At 33.1% G+C, this 20,385-nt stretch overlaps 1 protein-coding gene across 3 annotated transcripts in view; it reads left to right on the top strand.

Annotated features, from left to right (window-relative positions):
• LOC130892911 (uncharacterized) overlaps positions 1-19,664 on the top strand; it is a 31,257-nt gene extending 11,593 nt beyond the window's left edge. Inside the window, exons 2-7 of one of the 3 annotated variants that reach the window (XM_057798613.1) lie at positions 4,214-4,422; positions 16,051-16,177; positions 16,239-16,503; positions 16,562-17,396; positions 18,538-18,790; positions 18,847-19,664. In XM_057798613.1, the coding sequence (XP_057654596.1) occupies positions 16,062-16,177; positions 16,239-16,503; positions 16,562-17,396; positions 18,538-18,790; positions 18,847-19,441 (2,064 nt within the window). In that variant the 5' untranslated portion in view covers positions 4,214-4,422; positions 16,051-16,061 and the 3' untranslated portion in view covers positions 19,442-19,664. Of the gene's footprint in view, positions 1-4,213; positions 4,423-8,639; positions 11,357-16,050; positions 16,178-16,238; positions 16,504-16,561; positions 17,397-18,537; positions 18,791-18,846 lie in introns of those variants that run through there. The other 2 variants (XM_057798611.1, XM_057798612.1) reach the window with 2 other exon arrangements.
• Positions 19,665-20,385: the final 721 nt, after the last annotated feature.

A 20,385-nucleotide genomic window follows, 5' to 3' on the forward strand; every position in this document is an offset into this window, starting at 1 on the left:
ACCATTAGGATCTGTTCATCATACAGTTGAGTGATACAAAGTGTCCCTTAATTCGCCCTCCATTAATGAATCATCTCGAGTTACCTAATTTTCGTCCTATATTAATGTAACTGTGAAGCACCATAACTTGTCTACCGAATATTATTGTATACGTTAAGATTTATTACTTAAGGCAACTTGTACACTGACCTAATGTGAACCAACCTCATAGTTAAGCGATTCCAAGTGTACCATAGACATTTGAAGTACCATTAACCTATCAACTTACTTAATTTTATTTTATATTCACTGTAACATCCATAAATATTCATTTCTTTTATTAGTTACATCTTTTGTATGCAGAAGGATTTAGTGTTTAAGGCAGTTTGTAAGGGCTCTTAATAGTTTGATTTTCGTCCAGTACGTTAGTTGAATTATTGATTATTTTTTTGCATTGTGTTTGGCTCAATTTTCGAATTGACCCCCTCAATAATCAAAAATTTCTGTTATGCAAAACAAAATAATTAACCATAAACTTATAGTCGAAAGTCTTGACGTTATAAAAGGAAAAGAACCGTGTCAACGGCTATTTCACGCTTAAAGAGATTTTCGGCGATGCGATACTTCCCAAAATAATATTAAAATGAAAACGTAGGTTTTTGCTGACATCAAATAATCTGTATAATATATCGACGAATCAAACGACATTCTAAATACTTTTAAGATTATCTCGTAGGCAATTTGGTTATTTATTAAAAGTCGTACTACTTTATACAAAAAATTTTGTGTGTAGGCGCTTGTATCGACAAAAAAATATCTATTTTTAATTTCCAATGACATTTTTTCGATATTTAAACGAACGAAATACGAATCTTCTTTTGAAAACTCACTTTTATTTAATAGAACACAAATTTTGATTTGATTAATTTATATAAAAAATATTGATGACTCGGCATAGAATGTTCTATTGAAAATTTTTATTTTTTACATTCCGCTGCATTAACAAAATCAGTAGACGTTCAAGGGACACCTGGAATCAATCATCTATTATGTAGGTCCCCATTAAGATCGTGTACCATAAATGAATATAATAAACTTTCAATATTTAATTAGCTAAAGTTATGACTTTTCACAGTTACATTAATATTAGTATAATGGAGGGTGAAATTAAAGAACGGAATTACACACAAGAGATTGTATTTCTGTATGGGTTACATTTGTGAAATGTTTATAAATTTAAATGAAAAATTATTATGTCAAAACACCAGTCTTATTAAAATATCTCAAATTTCGAGATACTTTACATTTGGAAATATGAGGAATTCCGTCAGGATATGTATCATTAAAAAAATCATCGGTCTCATGTAACGATTTCTTTGTATTTCCAAAAGCAATTGTATTATAAATAAAGTGATTCTTTCACATTTACTCACTCAGCTCCGGCTTAATTAATAATATTCTAATTATAAATATCTTTTAAAATACGAGTGTCACAAAAAAATTTATGAACATTTTTCAGCACACTTGTTATATTAATATTAGTACTCACAATTGAACCTCAAAAATTGTTATCAGTAATATTATATCTACCAAAAAAATGATAGATACAGGGTGTTGCATTTAAAATATTACCCAATAACGTCATATTTTAAAAACTAGTATATAAAATATACAAAAATTGTTTTTTAAAAATCGTAATTAAGCCTAACCCGATACGTGAAATAACACTCGCGTTTTATACACTAAATATACAATATCTACCGGGGCGTTTAAAAATTAATTAACGATAAAAACTTATACGTTCATATGATTTTGATATTGACGAATGGCGTCGTTTTTTCTTTAAATTTTTTCTCCCAATAAAGTATTTAGCCTACATACAATCATTCTAATAAATACAAGTCGAAAAATGATACTGTAGGTAGCAGTAGAACCGGTATGAAAACTGCAATATTTCATCGTTCGTAAGAAACGTGGGATTCCGATTTTTCAACTTACATTTACTTGGTAATATTCCGTTTTAGTCTCTAGAACGTTCATTAAAGATTCACAAACACATACAGAAAAGAAAAAAAACTCGTTTAATATCGCGAAGGTGTTAATTGAACATGTGTTTATAGATTCCTGCTAATATACGAAGCGTTACTTATATAATGATTTATACCATTTTATATAAAAAAAACACAGCTCAATTCCCAAAAACAGACTATTTATTAAGCAAAAAATAAATAAATAAAGTTAATTTTAATCATCTGACTAGCGTACTCGACGAATGTCAAACTATTAAGAACAGTGTATCAGTGTACAAGCTACCTTAAATACTAAATCTTATCGTATACAATAATAATTATAAAATCAGTAGATAAGGGTATTTAAGGTCGTTTAGAGTCACATTAATATAAGATAAGAATTAATAATTGAAGATGGGGTTATAGTTGACAATATACAAAATTGATATAAATAGTTCATTGGTGATGACAAAATTAATGTGGCTAGTTATAAATAAAGGACATTTTGAATCACTTAACTATATGATTAACAGCTCTTAAGGAATGAAGTTGGTTCCCCATAAGGAATGGTGAGCTGATTCTCGATATCCAATAGAAATAATGCCATTAGACACTTATTCAACTCAAAATCTGCTGGCTCAATTCACTTATTCGCTTTCAAATTTAGAGAATCGTAGTTTATTATTATTATTAAAAATTCCATATTTTCAAATTTTGATTTATAGCGTGATTGTTAATTATTTGTTTTTCTTCCCAGTCCCCTCTGCAGAACAGAATCTGCACATTGCAATCTGTACTTATTCTAGCGAATGTTCATTAAGGAGACACCTGTTAGTATTCCTAGGTTTTACTTAACCTGATGCATTCAGCGGATCTTCTCTGGTTATAATAGTTTTCCAGGAGAGTCTTTGCCTGTCTCTGTTCCTCTAGGTTGGTTTCACCCCTACCTAAATTTTTCCCAATGCATTTTCTATTGTAGATGATACCACAGAAGGGTTCAGGTGCTGTGAAGGGTTTTTCTGTCCCTGCTTTAACGAATCTATCAGCTGTTTTATTAACTTATAGATCCCTTGGGGCGCAGTTTATATGATACCCCAATTTGGAATTTGGATCTTATGACATTTGAGCTTAAAGCTCTAAAGCATAAACTTCTGCTTGAAAAATGCTCTATTCCTATTCCAGTTCTATCTGCTGCTTTCTAATCAATTTATTATTGAGTTGAATTTTTTTTTCAAAGCTAAACTTTTTTGGTATTTCGTCCTAAGGCATATCTCAAGTTTGGTTATTGGTGCGAGGTTTTGAATCACATCTAGTGCAGCTGTTAGTCACGATCTAACGATTCCGGTTGCACATATGCAAGCCAGTCTTTCAGCGTTCAAGAGATTGTTCCTCGTGGTGTTCAGACTATTTCTAGTATACCAAACCACTGCCACATTGGTCTCTCGATTCCCGTGTACATCTACAGTAGGATTATAACTACCATCTTCATTTTCCATTTTATTACATCCCATTCTTTTATTCTATCCATTTTCATTCAGCTTGATTCTGTAGTAATTTAGCATTTTCATTAGATATTTCGTAATTTTTTTCGTTTTGTAATTTTTTCTCATTAGAAACAATATTGAAATGTAAAAAAGTCCGTTGACAAGCGCTCATTTACTTTTATGCAAAGTAAATAGCGTCGTTTAAATATTATAATTGACAAGTGCACCTGGTTTTCTTTTACATTTCTCGAAGTGGCTCATGCAATGACCTCTTACGAACGCCCACATTTTGTATTAAGTATTTTGGAAATTAGGTGTGTCTTAATATGGTTATCGATATTAGAATTTTGTTTATATTAAAAATTATGTTCGATTTAAGAAATTCATGAATATTCACCGTCAAATATTTGATGGGATAATAAATTCATTTCAATGTCGAAACTCTAGTTACTTTTATTTTCATTTATTTAAACGTGCGTAATTTATTTATACGGTAAATTAATTAATAAATAACATTTACTGCTGCTAAACCATCTCTTATTTATATCCAAGGAATTTCGAGATAATTATGTTTCTAGAATGTAAACAAACAAAAATAAATCATCTCTATAAAAACAGTCACGATGTAAAGAGGGTGGATTTATTGTCTCGGATTTTTGTCGCCCGGAGTTGGCAATCCTGACTGTCATTGTTAATTCAGTCCCCATATCCGTACTAACTTCTCATTCTTCTTTATTCCAGGCTCGGGATCGACAACAGTGCCAGAAGTACTGCAGGCAAAATGAAAAATAATTGACAGGATTGTAAACGTTGAGGTGGAATGACAACCTAGAGCCAGGATGAGAAAATATATCAAAGGATATTATAAAAGAGAGAAGATTTTAATTGGAAAAAAATTATTTTGGAATCATTATAAGCAGTCGATGAATTATGAAGTTGTTATGCCTCTTGTATGTTTTAATTTCTCGTCGAAACTAGCAGTTTATGTAATCATTGGTTTAATTTTAAGTCACGTGACTTATTTTTGAGTAAAGTTCTTTCTTATTCTCTAATTGTTGATCGAAATAATGATCGATTCACTCGGTATGTCTTTACATTTTAATTATAAAGTAGGTAGTAGATTTTTGATTTATACAAATGATCAAGAATCAATCACATTTATAATTGTATTGACAGGTATAAAATTTTAAGCAATCCATTAACTACATACCTTTTCGAAGGTCGAAACTGATATTTTTCCTATTCGCAAAACGAGTATATATACATTGAGCCTACATATTTTCTATATTCGTATTTTACGTGGGTTTCGAATATGGTTCTATACGTTTCTACTAAAATAACGAGATGTTTGTTTTGAAATCACCTTAGAATCCACAAAAGTTGAAGTCAGATTCTGATTTAATATTGAATTCGTTATTTTGAATTGATATTTTCAACTTGAATGGATCCAATAACTTGCCTTGTGTCATATTCGTATCATTCAGCAAAATGTCTTCAAAATTTTATGAAAAATACTGAGATATTGAAAACTGTTGAGAAATTTTACCTTTCCATCCATCGATCCATTGATCACAGACAAAATGACCGAAAGAATCGTCCCTTGGTTGTACTTAATACATTAAGCGAAGATAATTTTAGTAAAATTAAATACGAAGACGAATTTGTTGCTTTAAAGCTTTATTTGTAACTTAGAAATATCATTTTTTCAGTTATATTCAATTAAGTAACCAGGAATTCCATTGTGTTGTTGTTGTTTATCTATACTTTTAAATAATTCACTGATTGTGAAAATTAAATATTGCAATGCGGACCTGGACATTTATGTTTACTATTCAGTTATCAGTAGGGCGTTTCCTATCTCTTTTTGTAAAGATTTTCGCTGTTTCATGACCAGTATTATAACTTTTCTATTTATTATTATTTTTATTCCAAAATTCGTAAATAGAATTCGCCTTAACCTGAATAAATTCAATATAAAAACAGTATACAAGTTGTGGCGACCTAGCCTTGTGTTCTCACATTTAAAAATACATAATACAGGTACACATTTTTCATTTTTCGAACATTTCCCTAAACACCTTTCTTATATAACCTCCTTGAAGTCCTATTAACATGAAGTTAACTTCGATATACCTGGTACACGTATTAGGAAAAACCTACAATGCCAAGTTCTTCTACCTTTTACATTATTTCATTCCATACCCTTCTATTCCTTAATTACATGAACCCAAGTGAGACGTGTTGAATCGAAAAAACGAGATTTCAGAGGAGTTACGCTGCTCCTAGAGATTCGACACGCGCGACTTAGCTTTGTACATATTTTTGTGTATGTTGTTCTGTTGCTTCAATATCAAAAGTTGTACGAAATAAATCAGGCAACCCTCGTACTCTTACTAGTAAATAAATTTCTATTTACAAGGCGATTCTACATAAATTTCGTTGTGTGTATACATTGTTCATTAAATATTTTTCGAAGTGGTATTACCGAATTTTAGTTTCTCCTTTACAACCCCGTGTTTCGTTAAAATTCACTCTCTTTTATGTAAATGTCCGTTAGAGGTCACGTCGGATACGGTAATTACCAATCGTTGACCGTATTTGACGAACGTTTTAATGACATTCTAATTGACCATGTAGACAAATTAGCTACGATCTTCGTTATTTACATATTTATTTTATTTTAATGACTTTACATAATTTTTTTAATCACGTTCCATTTACACAATCGATAAACAAAGTAAAATAAGGTGCGTCCAATTCAGAAAACGTTCTATTCATTCAAAATTTTCGAGAGGCCGTCAATTAATGAAGATAATACTTGATAAATATTATAAAAGGCTTTATATTGTTTGATGAATTTTTTACGTGAGCTCCCACAGACGATGTTACGAATTTGGTGGAATATAATATACGGGATGTCCCAGATAAAAAGCATAAACGTATAGAGGTGTCTAAAATATTGGATTGGGGGCAATTTACTTCTATACCTTTGGGGTTTCAAAATAAGGTTGAAAATTTCGAAAAAAAAAAATGATTACTTTGCAATAATTTCACATTTCACTTATTCGAAAATATTTGAAAATTCTAAAAATCTATTTTCGATCAATTTGTAAATCAAATACCAATTCCTCGTCTTCTAAAAGGTGTTAATATTAACGTGGCGGGAGATTATCACTAAGAGAAGTGGAAAACCGAATAAAAATTATGGCCAGAGTTATACAAATAAATTTTCGAGATATTCGAGGCGAGATTATAGGAGAAGTTTGTTCGAACTTTTTTATTTTACTACTCAGGACTGTTCGGAACCGTACGAGTTGTTGAATAAAGTGGGGATAAAGGCAGAATCGGATAGAAACACTGGTCCACCCACGTGCACACTTGACAGCTACGTGCAACGCGTTCAGCGGCTATTTTCATAAAAGTTGTTCTGCGAACGCTAGTCTATTGGAATATTGTCAATTCGACTGGGTATTATATATAATACATCCATAATTATTAGTTTTTCTAATTTTTGAATGTTGATTTAAAATTATGACGAATTCGATTAGATTTAGTATTAGAATATTAATTAAGAAGCATAAAAACTTACAAAAATGTCTTTAAATTAATTTTAAATACAATATGTTACCTTTTTACCCTATAGAATGTAGAGATGTTAATTTTACTACTTAGTTAACTCCTGATGAAAAGTTTCGTTTTGACCTACGACATTTTCTTCTTTTTCAAGATTCTTCTTTGCGTCTTATCCCATGTTACTTCGTGATCTTCCTTTTTCCTCTGGTATTTCACTTTCCCGAATTTTCTCAACTGACACTGCATTATCCATCTTTTGTAGATGGCCCTCACCAACCTAGTTTTATTGTTTATGAAAACAACTTTTTTTATGCCTCGATTGAAAGTACGCATTTTTGCGTCAATTTCGAGGCGTAAAGCTGAAGATTCTTGCATTGGTAAAGCTGCACATGTCAACAGGTTCAGACTTTCATGTGCAGCTTTATCAATTCAAGAATCTTCAGCTTTACGTCTCGAAATAGGCGCAGAAGATGCGTACTATACCAAGGTATAAAGAAAAATTGTTTTAATAAACATTTTAAAGGAAATATAAAAACTATGGCATAATTAGGAAATGCACAGTTAAAATTTTCATATGCAGCTTTTCGAATGCGCGAATATTCAACTTTATGCCTCGAAATAACCGCAAAAAACTGCGCATTGAGGCATAAAGAAAAGCTACGCCTCGGGCATTATAGTTTTCAGCTCAAAACGCTCGTGTGCAGCTTTACTAGTGAACGAATCTTCAACTTTCCGCCTCGAAATGAAGAAAAAGTTGATTTTCTATACATCAAAAACTTTTCTTTATGCCTCAGTGAAAGTGTACGTTTTTTGCGCCTATTTCGAGACATAAAATTGAAGATTCGTGCAGCAATCGAAAAGCTGCACATGTCAGCAGTTCAGATTTTCATTTGCAGCTTTTCGAATTCTCGAATCCTCAAATTTATACCTCGAAATAGCCGCAAAAAAAGCGCATTGATTTTCTATGTCAGGAACTTTTCTCTTATACCTCAGTTGAATGTGCACATTTTTTGCGACTATTTCGAGGCATAAAGTTGAAGATTCACCCATTCGAAAAGCTGAATATGAAAATCTGCACTGCGCATTTCCTAATTAGTTTTTTTATTTACTTAAAAATGTTTATATAAACAACTTTTCTTTATACCTTGGTATAGTACGAAAGTCTGAACTGCTGACATGTGCAGCTTTTCGAACGCTGCACGAATCTTCAATTTTATGCCTCGAAATAGGCGCAAAAAACGCGCACTTTCGACTGAGGGAAAAGTTCCTGACGTATGGGAAATCAACTTTTTCTTCATTTCGAGGCGGAAAGTTGAAGATTCGTTCAGCTGCATATGAAATCTCTGAACTGCGCGCCGTGATGCTACGCCACGGGCATTATGACTTGCATTTCATGTGCAGGTTTACCCCTGGAATAATCTTCAACTTTCAGCCTCGAAATATGAATATTTACTTCGATTGTAGTACGAATTAACAACTGCCCGATTTCGATTAACAAAAATTATCGCAAATTAGGAAAGTATCTAACGACCAGTCGAATTAACTGAAACCTTCATGCCCGCCCTGAATGAAAACCTACACATTCTTCAAGTATTTACGTGATTAATGCAGTAAATTGAAACATGCAAGCCAGAAAGACGATGTTTTCTGTTCACAGTCTCCAATAACATTAAAAACATCTAATGAATTATTTTCAAAAGGATTTTTCCGAAAATAGTGATTCATAAATGAAATATTGTTATTATCGTCAAGTGATTTGTTGGTTTTTATAAAGTTTATTGTGTCGGGGGGTTGAAACGTGGAATTTTCTTAATATTATATTTAATAATATGGATCATTTATTTCGGTAAGTTTCGTTTGTCTATATCACTTCCATTATTCTTTAACTGACGGTAATTTTTGTTATTGACGTCGGAAAAACTAACTAATAATCATAATAATTGTTATTGAAGCCAAAAAGTAGTGAAAAAGAAGCGTTTTCATACCAAAAAGTGTCCGACAAAACAGAAAATCTAAATCGATTTCATATTTTGTTTGTCCAATATTTTTCGCTTATACTTCGTTCCGTTACGGTTAATTCCCAAATAAATTTTCGATTTATTTTCATCGAACTGTAATTATAATACAACGTGTCCCTGTTTTCTAAAATTAACTCTCCCAAAATGTAAAAAATTTTAATTTTCCACGCAAAAATTCTGTTCGCTTTTGAAATTCTCACCAATCTAAAATTGCACCTCTCGAATTAGTACCTGTATCAGGTATTTTTCGTATCTTTCTTCTTATTATTGTTGTACGAAATTCCTCGATCCAATACCAAGCAGTTCCTCTTCTTTTTTGCAGTATTTGGATCTTTTTTTCCAAAATTTTCCCTTGTAGGCTCTAATGGTACAATACCACGGATGTTCTAAAAGTTCTACTAAAATGTAGGACTTAAATAGTTCTAAAAACTGTTTTGGCCGAAATTTGCACAATTTGTAGTGTCTTCCATGACACACCTCATCAAATTCCTGCGCTACGTCTAGGAAGACATTCGAAAAGACTTTTTTTATGGATACAACTTTGTTTTTCCATGTTCCTTTTGATCTTTGAAGATTATCTTCATTTTCCTTATGGCGTCATAAGTGCAGCAATTCGTTGCCTAATCAAATCCAACCTAAAATCGAGGAATATACTGGAGCTTCGAGTTCAAGAGTTACGAAAATATCTACAGCGCACCAAAAATGTACCTCAGAACTTGCAGCTCCCAAGGAACTTGACGCGTTGTATCCAAAAACAAAGAACGTTGAATTAAGTTAATTAAGTTAGCTTAGGTTAGGTGATGAGTGAGACTGGTCTGGGTCTTCGATCCTCGTTCTTCTGATCCTGTAACCGTATCTCCACGTAAAAAAACGCTCTATTCTTAATATATTTCTTGTAACGTCACCATAAAACGCGATTTTCCACTTTTCATTCACTACGAAAATGAGCTTGCAAATAAGTCGTCCCGGAACTCTTACTTTACAGGTGTGCCTAACCGCAGCTTTTTTTCGCTTTCATCCATTGTCATGTTGAATAACGAAGCACAGGAAAACTAGTTTGTTATAATCTTCGTATTTCCGAAGGAATTGTCGTAGAATAAATACTAATTCGAATAGTTGCTGTACGTCTCTTAGTATTGTCGTCTCGAGACGGATGTTGGCGATCAACATGACAGGTTTTTATACCAGGATGTTCGTCTTCTTCTTGCACATCTTCTTCTAAATATTTTGTTTTTGCAAGATGACTTGGAGCGATGCATATTCGGATACTTTTTTCATTCTTCCGAGGACGGTCCTGGGAATAATTTTTGCTCATATCTTCGTTCAAAGTCCAGGGCATAATTTCATAAAACAGAACAGAGAAAACTTAGTATTTTGAGCATTTTGGCTTCCTGTGTGATCCTATTTTTACTTATAATTGTGAATTTTGTCTTTTTGACACAATGTACTGCTAAATTTTTTGTAAATCTTCTAAATTGTCACCAAATACAATAGTTTATGTGTTCTTTAGCGTTAATTCCTTTCTGTTTGAGTATCTCTATATTTTTTTTATGTTTCATTCGATCGAATGCCTTTTCTTGGTCCATTAATTATGAATTTACGTATCAGGACTTGTACTGACAACAATGCTTGTTGATGTTGATCGTACTTTTCGTTGTTTTTAGCGTCCGGTTTCCTAGAAAGTGCAATCAACTCGTATTTCAACCATTTTGATGGTATTCATTGTTTTTGTACCGCCCCTGTATACGGAAACATTAATTTTTGTTATATAATGAATCCGCGAGCGCGAATATTTACTATCGTCGTAAATTAACCTACTTTACAATTTATTATTGTTGTATTATTTTGGAAAAGTTATTTTTGGGACGCCGGCGACGCCACTGGCGTCCGAAAAAGTATAAACCGTCAAAGAGCTACTTGAGCAATATAAGAACAGGTTTATTAATAACTGAGAAAAGCCCGTGCAGTTCCATTTAAGGTACTAGCTCGGGTTACACCACGGCCATTTTTAGAATATACTGAAAAACCGCGAGAGGGGAGCAGGAAAGGCGTCCCGACGCCGAAAATAAACCGGCGGACGCCTTACACGGGAAACAGTAAGCTCACCGTGCAAATCTTTTTCGAAGATGGTTTTTATCCCGTAAATTCTGATATACAGAATTTTTTCTAGCGGTTGAGAATATAATCTAGTGACGAATTTTGTCGAAATTCAAAATTTCCACGTGGAATTGATGAAAATGTGATTTTAGTGTTGTTCGAAATTATCACAAAATGTTGGATGACATAAGTGAAAGTGAGTTTTTTTAATAACTAATAATTTCGTTCGTGTTTGGAAAGTTAATTGACGAAATTGTATAAATTTTTAATTCATATACGAATTTTGGTCTTGTGAAACTTTTTTTTATTAAAAATTTAATAAATATTCAGATTTACTTGAACTTTGGAAAATTTTCGATTGATATATTTCCGAAAAAAATAAAAATTTCAATTACTCATTTTACAATCATGAAAATGATTATTTCACGAATATTTATATAAATTCATATTTAATTTCTTTGGAAAATACCAAAAAATAAAATTTAATTAACCAAATTTCCCATCTTGATTCAATTTGTGCAAATATTTACACTACACGCAGCCCTTTTATACCTATAGCATGGAAGTCATGCCTTTCCACTATTTCCTATTTTTTACCTTCGTTTTCAAATTCTGGTTTCTTTTCTCTCTCTCTCTTTTAAGCTATCCTCCACCTCTTCGTATTATCTTTTTCACGGTCTTCCTTTTTTTCTTCTTCTTTCTTGTTCTACATCCTTCCGTTGATCTGTACGTCATTCAGCACTATTCTTTTGGATCTTATTATTTTGCCTAATTCTTCTTCTCCAAATAAATTCCGTACTTCGTTTTTTGTTCTTCTCAGACATAATTCTTCCTCCGTTTTACCCCCTAGTATTTTCCTTTTCCATATATCTAATTTCTCTTTCTCTTCTTTGTTAAAATTCTACGTTTCACTTCCTAGTTTACTGTTGATCTTATTATGGTTTTGTATCGATGTAACTTCGCCTTCCTGGAAATTTTTTTAAAACTTATCGCATTCGGTAACCCCAATCTTCATCCTTGCATCTAGATTTCCTCTCCCGTCACCGTCTTCCTTCTTAATCACTCCAAGATATACATAATTTTTGAATTGTTCTAATTTCATTGCTTTTTCTTCATTCAATCGTATTGAAAAACTTCTCATTGCACATTTCCTTTGTAGTTATTATCATGAACTTCGATTTATGTATTACTACATCCTTTGTGCACGTATTGTCCTTGTTATTTGTGTCCTTATTCTGTTTAAACCGATTTTACGTACTAACAATTCTATTACGACATCGAACATCGTAGTTGATAAAGGATATCCTTGTTTTAGTCCTTTATTGATCTGATATTCTTTAATTTGCCTTTAACTTCGTTTTTGAATGTTCTAGTATCATTTTGGTAACACTAAAATCGTTCATAATGCTGCGCAAATAATTTCTGTTCACAGTATCGTAAACCTTTTTGGAAACCTATGGAAACTTTTTACCTTTCTGGTATATATAGTTTTATTTCGTCGTCTCCCGACGATTTATCGTTTTCAACCCCCGTATTATCTCCTCTTTACTCCAAATATTTCAATCCCGCCGATCTGGAAATCGTTCGGAATAGTGTGAATTATCCTTAAGGATGTATTATAATCGATGAGTTTTGCATAATATTCGGAGGAAAATCTTAGGAAGTTGATAATATTAAATCAAAAATAGCACGTCTGAATTGCACTGTAAACAATTTAGGGAAAACTGACCTAAATATAAATTCTAAAAGCAGGTTAATTCGGTACGTGCATATCGAATGTCTCGAGTATTTTTAAAAACTGGACAATATGGGAATGAATTATCTACTGTTTAATTGTCATTTTTATTTTTGGATTGTATTAAAAAATTTCGGATTTATTACTACTATCTTTCGTTTGTGGTATCACTTCGTATAGTTTCTTTACCCTATTCGTAATAACTTTGTTGATTTCATGTATCCAGGTCTTCCTTTACCTTCCTCTACTTCTGGTTCATATCCTTACAGTTTCGAATATTTTTTTATTATTCTTTTCCCGCTCATTCTTTCATCTTGGTTGATCGTCTGATATTTTTGCTACTTTAGCGGTCTATTGGTGTCATCTTCAAGAGTTTTTTTGTTTAAGATGTTTATAGATCATTATAAGTCTGATTGTTACTTTATACGATACAACTTCTGGTTTAATACGGTCAAACGCTTTAGGGAGGTCGATGAAGTATGAGTATGCTGATTTTTTATGGATTTCACAACCATACTTTATCCACGAAGGATTTTCCTGATTCGAATCCTTGCTGTTAAACTTCCAGCGTTGTAATCGAGTTAATTTTGTATAACGTAGTTGTCGTCAAAAATTTTCTTTCGATCTTTTGTTTCTGGTATCACTTCTTATAATTTCTTTCTATACTTATTCTTCTTTCTATGATTTCTTTGTCTAATTAAAAGCCTTTTATTCATTCCCTTCCATTCTGATATCCTCCACAGATGTTTCATTTTATTTGTGTCAAAGCTTTTTCTAAATCGAGACTGTTGCTTTTCTACATCTACTTTCATTAATGGAAGTTTCATGTCAGTTGTCTATTCCTAGTTTTTCTAAATCTTTTTTACAAGCTTCTATCTATTTTTTCCGTGGACGCTCTCTTTTCATTTTCGCTCCTTCTCTTCCTTAACAAGGAACTTTCAGCCAATTATCTTCTTCCTTTCTCTCCGATTTAGTTTTTCGTTTTATCTCCACTCCTTTTCCCCTTAACAAGAAACTTTTCAGCTAATTATCTTCTTCCTTTCTCTCTGATTTAGTTTTTCTTTTTATCTCCACTCCTTCTCCCCTTAACAAGGAACTTTTCAGCCAATTATCTTCGTTCTTTCTCTCTGATTTAGTTTTTCTTTTTATCTCCACTCCTTCTCCCCTTAACAAGGAACTTTTCAGCCAATTATCTTCGTTCTTTCTCTCTGATTTAGTTTTTCTTTTTATCTCCACTTCTTCTCCCCTTAACAAGGAACTTTTCAGCCAATTATCTTCGTTTTTTCTCTCTGGTTTAGATTTTCTTTTTATCTCCACTCCTTCTTCTCTTAACAAGGAACTTTTTTGCCAATTATCTTCTTTCTTTCTCTCTGATTTAGTTTTTCTTTTTATCTCCACTCCTTTTCCCCTTAACAAGAAACTTTTCAGCCAATTATCTTCTTCCTTTCTCTCTGATTTAGTTATTCTTTTTATCTCCACTCCTTTTCCCCTTAACAAGAAACTTTTCAGCCAATTATCTTCTTCCTTTCTCTCTGATTTAGTTTTTCTTTTTATCTCCACTCCTTCTCCCCTTAACAAGGAACTTTTCAGCCAATTATCTTCGTTCTTTCTCTCTGATTTAGTTTTTCTTTTTATCTCCACTTCTTCTCCCCTTAACAAGGAACTTTTCAGCCAATTATCTTCGTTCTTTCTCTCTGATTTAGTTTTTCTTTTTATCTCCACTCCTTCTCCCCTTAACAAGGAACTTTTCAGCCAATTATCTTCGTTCTTTCTCTCTGATTTAGTTTTTCTTTTTATCTCCACTTCTTCTCCCCTTAACAAGGAACTTTTCAGCCAATTATCTTCGTTCTTTCTCTCTGGTTTAGATTTTCTTTTTATCTCCACTCCTTCTTCTCTTAACAAGGAACTTTTTTGCCAATTATCTTCTTCCTTTCTCTCCGATTTAGTTTTTCGTTTTATCTCCACTCCTTTTCCCCTTAACAAGAAACTTTTCAGCTAATTATCTTCTTCCTTTCTCTCTGATTTAGTTTTTCTTTTTATCTCCACTCCTTTTCCCCTTAACAAGAAACTTTTCAGCCAATTATCTTCTTCCTTTCTCTCTGATTTAGTTTTTCTTTTTATCTCCACTCCTTTTCCCCTTAACAAGAAACTTTTCAGCCAATTATCTTCTTCCTTTCTCTCTGATTTAGTTTTTCTTTTTATCTCCACTCCTTCTCCCCTTAACAAGGAACTTTTCAGCCAATTATCTTCGTTCTTTCTCTCTGATTTAGTTTTTCTTTTTATCTCCACTTCTTCTCCCCTTAACAAGGAACTTTTCAGCCAATTATCTTCGTTCTTTCTCTCTGGTTTAGATTTTCTTTTTATCTCCACTCCTTCTTCTCTTAACAAGGAACTTTTCAGCCAATTATCTTCGTTCTTTCTCTCTGGTTTAGATTTTCTTTTTATCTCCACTCCTTCTTCTCTTAAAAAGGAACTTTTCAGCCAATTATCTTCGTTCTTTCTCTCTGGTTTAGATTTTCTTTTTATCTCCACTCCTTCTTCTCTTAAAAAGGAACTTTTCAGCCAATTATCTTCGTTTTTTCTCTGATTTAGTTTTTCTTTTTATCTCCACTCCTTCTCCTCTTAACAAGGAACTTTTTAGCCAATTATCTTCGTTCTTTCTCTCCGATGTAAATCTTATTATGAATTTTGCCTCTTTTGTGTTAGTATTGAATCGACGTTTGAACTGAATTTCTTTTAGTTTTTCCCTTATTCTTTTCCCATGATTCCCAATATTCCCGCCACGGTATCCAATAAAATAAAGGGGTCTGTAGTTGTCACATTCTTGGCTGCCTTTTTTATGTATATTAGTTAAATAATTCCTTTTTGAATGTCTTTCGAGGCTATACCATTTTCAAACCTTATTTCTTCCATAATAAATCGATTCCCTGTTTCGATATCTTTCCTCTAGGTTGTCATTCCACCTCTTTCGTGGTTAGAATGCTACTTTTCCCAGTTTATCGTTGATCATTCGATTTATATTTGATTCCTTTGTTTTTGAAGATCATCTTCGTTTTCATCGGTGTTCCACAGGGATTCGATTTTTCTGTCACCAATTTTTTCGGTAATTTTGATAATGAATCAACTGATTATCACGAATGTGATTTGTTTCGTAGCAAAGGCAACAATGCAAGCAGATGAAGTGGAAGAGTTGATGTGCATGAAAGCCGAAATGACTTACAAAAACGAAAATGATCTGAGCCATTCCAAAATCAAAGATGAACCCCAAACCGACGAAATTGGGTGCGTCTATATATAAAAAATCGTATGCCGAATTTCGATTTGAATATATTGTTTTTATTAGGTTAGAATTTGACGCTACCAAATATAAAGGTATCAATTTGGAGGACGATATTGAAAAAGTTGAAGTAACTAGTCACGAATCGTCGGAAGAACTCGACGAATTCGATCCATCTCCTTCAAAAGATAACATATTTAGTAGGATACCCGTTCAAAATCCAAACGAATCTATCAAGAGTTGGTTACAAAGGATAACTGACGTTCAAAATGAAATGCAAAAGAAATATCTCACCGGTATCGAACGTAACAATCAATCACCGTTAAATTCCGTAAGTCTACGTAATAATTTATTCGTTTTTTTTCTTCTAATTAATCGTTTAATTTCAGGTAGTTAATACGAATCAACCTTCGGTAGCTCAAAATTCCAGAGTCGTGAAATATCAAGATCTACCTTATATGGGAGAGATGACTTTGGACAATTCCAAACCGAGGAGGGGTCGTAAACCGAAGAAAGCCGATATATGTCATCTGATTTACAAAAATTACGGCACCATCTTCCCCGGTACGCCCAATCCGGGTAATTACACAGACAACGGTGTTGTAAAAAAACAAAATTCGATAGAAATGAAAGACGATAATCTAAATAGAAGCGACGTTCAGAATAGGATCATATCTAGTTTACTCGAAAAAAGACTGACCCAAGAATACAATAGGAATAAGAGGAGTTCGAAGGAGGAAAAATCTAATCAAGACGAACCGCTTAATCTTTGTATCAGGGACCTGAACCATTTGAAAATAAGACTGTTGAAAAAAAACGACAATACGTATACATCCGAAATAAAATCAGAACCGCATTCGGACGAAGACGTAGAGTTAATTCAAGAATCGCCCAGTCCCGACAATCCCTCCAAAACCGAATCGATGTTTCCGACGATACCACCGGAAATCGTTCCTCCTCTCGATCCTCTAAAGACGGCTGAAGGTACGACGGGACCTGGAGGATACGTCTATTGGTCTAACGCCGGAGTTTTTATTCATCCAGTAGCTCTTCAACAACAATTGATGATGTACCAAAGAATGACCTCTGGAAATAATTATATTCTTCCTAATAACCACAGTCCGAAACCACCCCCCGAAAACAAAACGACGTCCATTAAAGATCATAGCGAATTGAGGAAATTGGTACCTAAAACACTCAAACCGAAACCTGGTTCTCCGAAAGGTAAAATTTATTTATATTTCAAGACTTTTCGGAAACTATGATCGAGCTGAACACACTGATTACACTACAATTACATTAAATGACGCGGATTTCGATAACCAAGTTCAGGAAATGAATGTTAGGTTAGATTTGTTGGGAAGTCTTTCTGCACCTATACCTAGAAGATATTTTCTTCTTTTTATCGTTTTTTTTTTTCAAATTACGTCTCTATTACCTCATGAAATACCATCTTCTACCAATTCCATCGTTCTAAGATGGTATTTGACAGGCAGTGACCTGAACACACTATTACACCACCACTACACCAACACTCACAATTACATTGTGTAACGCGCATTTCGACAATCAAGTTGTCTGTTAGTTTATCTGTCAACTGTCAGTTTATCTGCCAACTGTCAGTTTACCTTCAGTCTCTGAAGACGATAACCTGGATCTATATTTCATACAGGTGTCCAATCGATTATTAACCGAGTGATATGCACGTGTCGGAGCGTCTCTAAAGAGACTCAAAAATTGGTTGGCAAAGGTTGTTCTCTCCAAATCTAGCCTCTAGTGACTTTTCCCGTTATCAGATATTGAAAGAATGTTCGCCTCAAACCTCGAGAGATTAACGTCAATATTGAAACCGATTTTGAGGTTAAAGACGAAAAATTGTATCAACCTCGAAAGCAACTAGGCTATGTGGGGATGGAACGTTGGGCTCTCACGACCCTAAATATAAAGCAAACATTTTCATTTACCCCAATTGAATAATAAAATCAAATTATATTTAGGTTATGCTAGTCAATTTGACTCCTGTCGAGATATATTTGGTCATAATAGTCAAAATAATAAGTTTTCGTAAAAAATGTATATCACCTTTTTTGTAGAGCTTTTTATGAGCCTCAATTTTTGTTTGAAACTTTTTTTACGAAAATCGATATTTTCGGAGATATTTAGTAAGTTCGAAGTGGGCGCATTTTCGGTATAAAACCTTGAAGAAAAACAAAAATTTGTCTATCTGATCTATAATCACAGTTTTCGAAAACTCTCATTATTAAAATCCCTTTTTTTTGTCATTTAAATTTCGAAAAACGTATAATGCAATACCCGTTGGAGTATATAGCGCGAAGAGTGGTTGTTTCTATGAATATTTTTGCAGATAATCGCGATGAAACAGTCAGTCCGTCATCGCATACGCAAGATGGGAAAAAAAGAAACGCATCGACGGTGGAAAGTCACAAATGTCCCACTAAACGAAAACGTTCCGCTATATTCATACCGCCGATACCGACTGAAAATAACACGAATCCAGCCACCGAAGTCAGTATATGTAAATTCAAATTCACTGGAGGAGCCAAGCCGAGTCTCCAAGAAAAAAAAATGTTGTCGGTAGATTCGGGGGGGAATTTTAGGTAAGACCCGAAATCTTATTTTTTTTTGTTATGTAATAACGAATCGTTTTTTTTAGATATTATAGCGGTACCGGTGATAAATCGATGAGGGGTTACGAATTTTTCCCTAGGGAAACGCTACAGCAACAGATCAACAATACTCAAGGTTCGTCGACGGGAGCTTTTCTACAAGCTAGCGGAGAAAAAATTTACCCGACGCCGCCCACCGATTTCACCGGCGCCAAAACGAGCTCGGAGTTTCTGCTTAGTCCGGAAATACCCGCGGCTACTTTCAGCCCGCCGCAATCTTCTAGTCAGGATCACGGTATGAGATTTAAGAAGAGAAAATCCAGAAAAAGTTTACAGAGGGAAAAATTAGAACAAACTTTCAAGGAAAAGGGTTTTTTAATACAGACGCAACAGACGGAAAGCGCCGAAGGGGCGACTTATTGTAAATTTAGACAGTTGAGGAAGTTTACTAGATACCTTTTTAGATCTTGGAAGGATTATTTACCGGGGAATTTGACGGAAGAACAACAACAACAATTGCAACAACAACAACAACAGCAACAACAACCGAAGAATGGCTCCGATGAAATTATCGAACATTCTAAAGATAACGTTGACGACGTTTCGGTAAATTCGAGTGAATTATCAGTCAGTAACGCGTAAAAAAAGTATTACGAATGGTATATATTTAAAAATTTAACCAAAGATTGAGTGGGTGGAAAATTTTTGTTTTAAACTGTTGTATGTCGTTTTAACTTTTAATTTAATTGGATTTTATTGCCAAATCGATGAGGTAAACCTAATCTAGTCGGTACAGAGTTGTTATTTAGTACTACGTACTCTAAATTTGTTTATTTAAATTATAATAAAAATATTTTTATTTGACCATACAGAGTTTATTTAACGTCCGTTAGGTATTTCAATTACATCGTTTTTTCTGTTGAAATTTACTAACTACGGAACGAATTTGACCGAAAAGCTTCTTTTCAATCCTCCTGTATTAATTTCAATTAAGTTTATTCATAGTAAAACGACCCATTTATGCTAAATTGTTTTTTTTTCGTGATAAAATTTATGCAAAACGAAGAAAAAATTTGACAGATGGTTGAAATTGAGAGAAAAATTTATTTTTAGTGCCCCTGTATTGTTTTTTTTTAATACAATTGACCTATTTATACCAAATCGTTGATAAATTAGCCACAAAAATGATTAAAAAATTAACTATGACATGAAATTGACCGATAAACTTCTTTTTGATCCCCCTATATACGTTTTTTATAATTTTTTCTTGGTAAAACGACCGATATATGCCAAATAGTTCATAAATTTGTTTTTTTGCGATAAATTTCATGCAAAAAGAAGCAAGAAATTGACTTTGAGATGAAATCGACCAAAAATTTGTTTTTGGTAACCCTGTATGTGATTTGTAAAATTTGACCATCATAAAACGAGCGATTTGTGCTACATTATTTATAAAATTGTATTTTTCACGATAAAATGACACAAAAATAATGAATAAATTTACTACGTAATGAAATTGATAGTAAAACAAAGTTTTAATGCCCCTGTATGTGTTGTATAAAATTTCTTTGGGGTGAAACGATCAA

Source organism: Diorhabda carinulata, chromosome 4, assembly GCF_026250575.1.
Source record: "Diorhabda carinulata isolate Delta chromosome 4, icDioCari1.1, whole genome shotgun sequence".
Taxonomy (NCBI): domain Eukaryota; kingdom Metazoa; phylum Arthropoda; class Insecta; order Coleoptera; family Chrysomelidae; genus Diorhabda; species Diorhabda carinulata.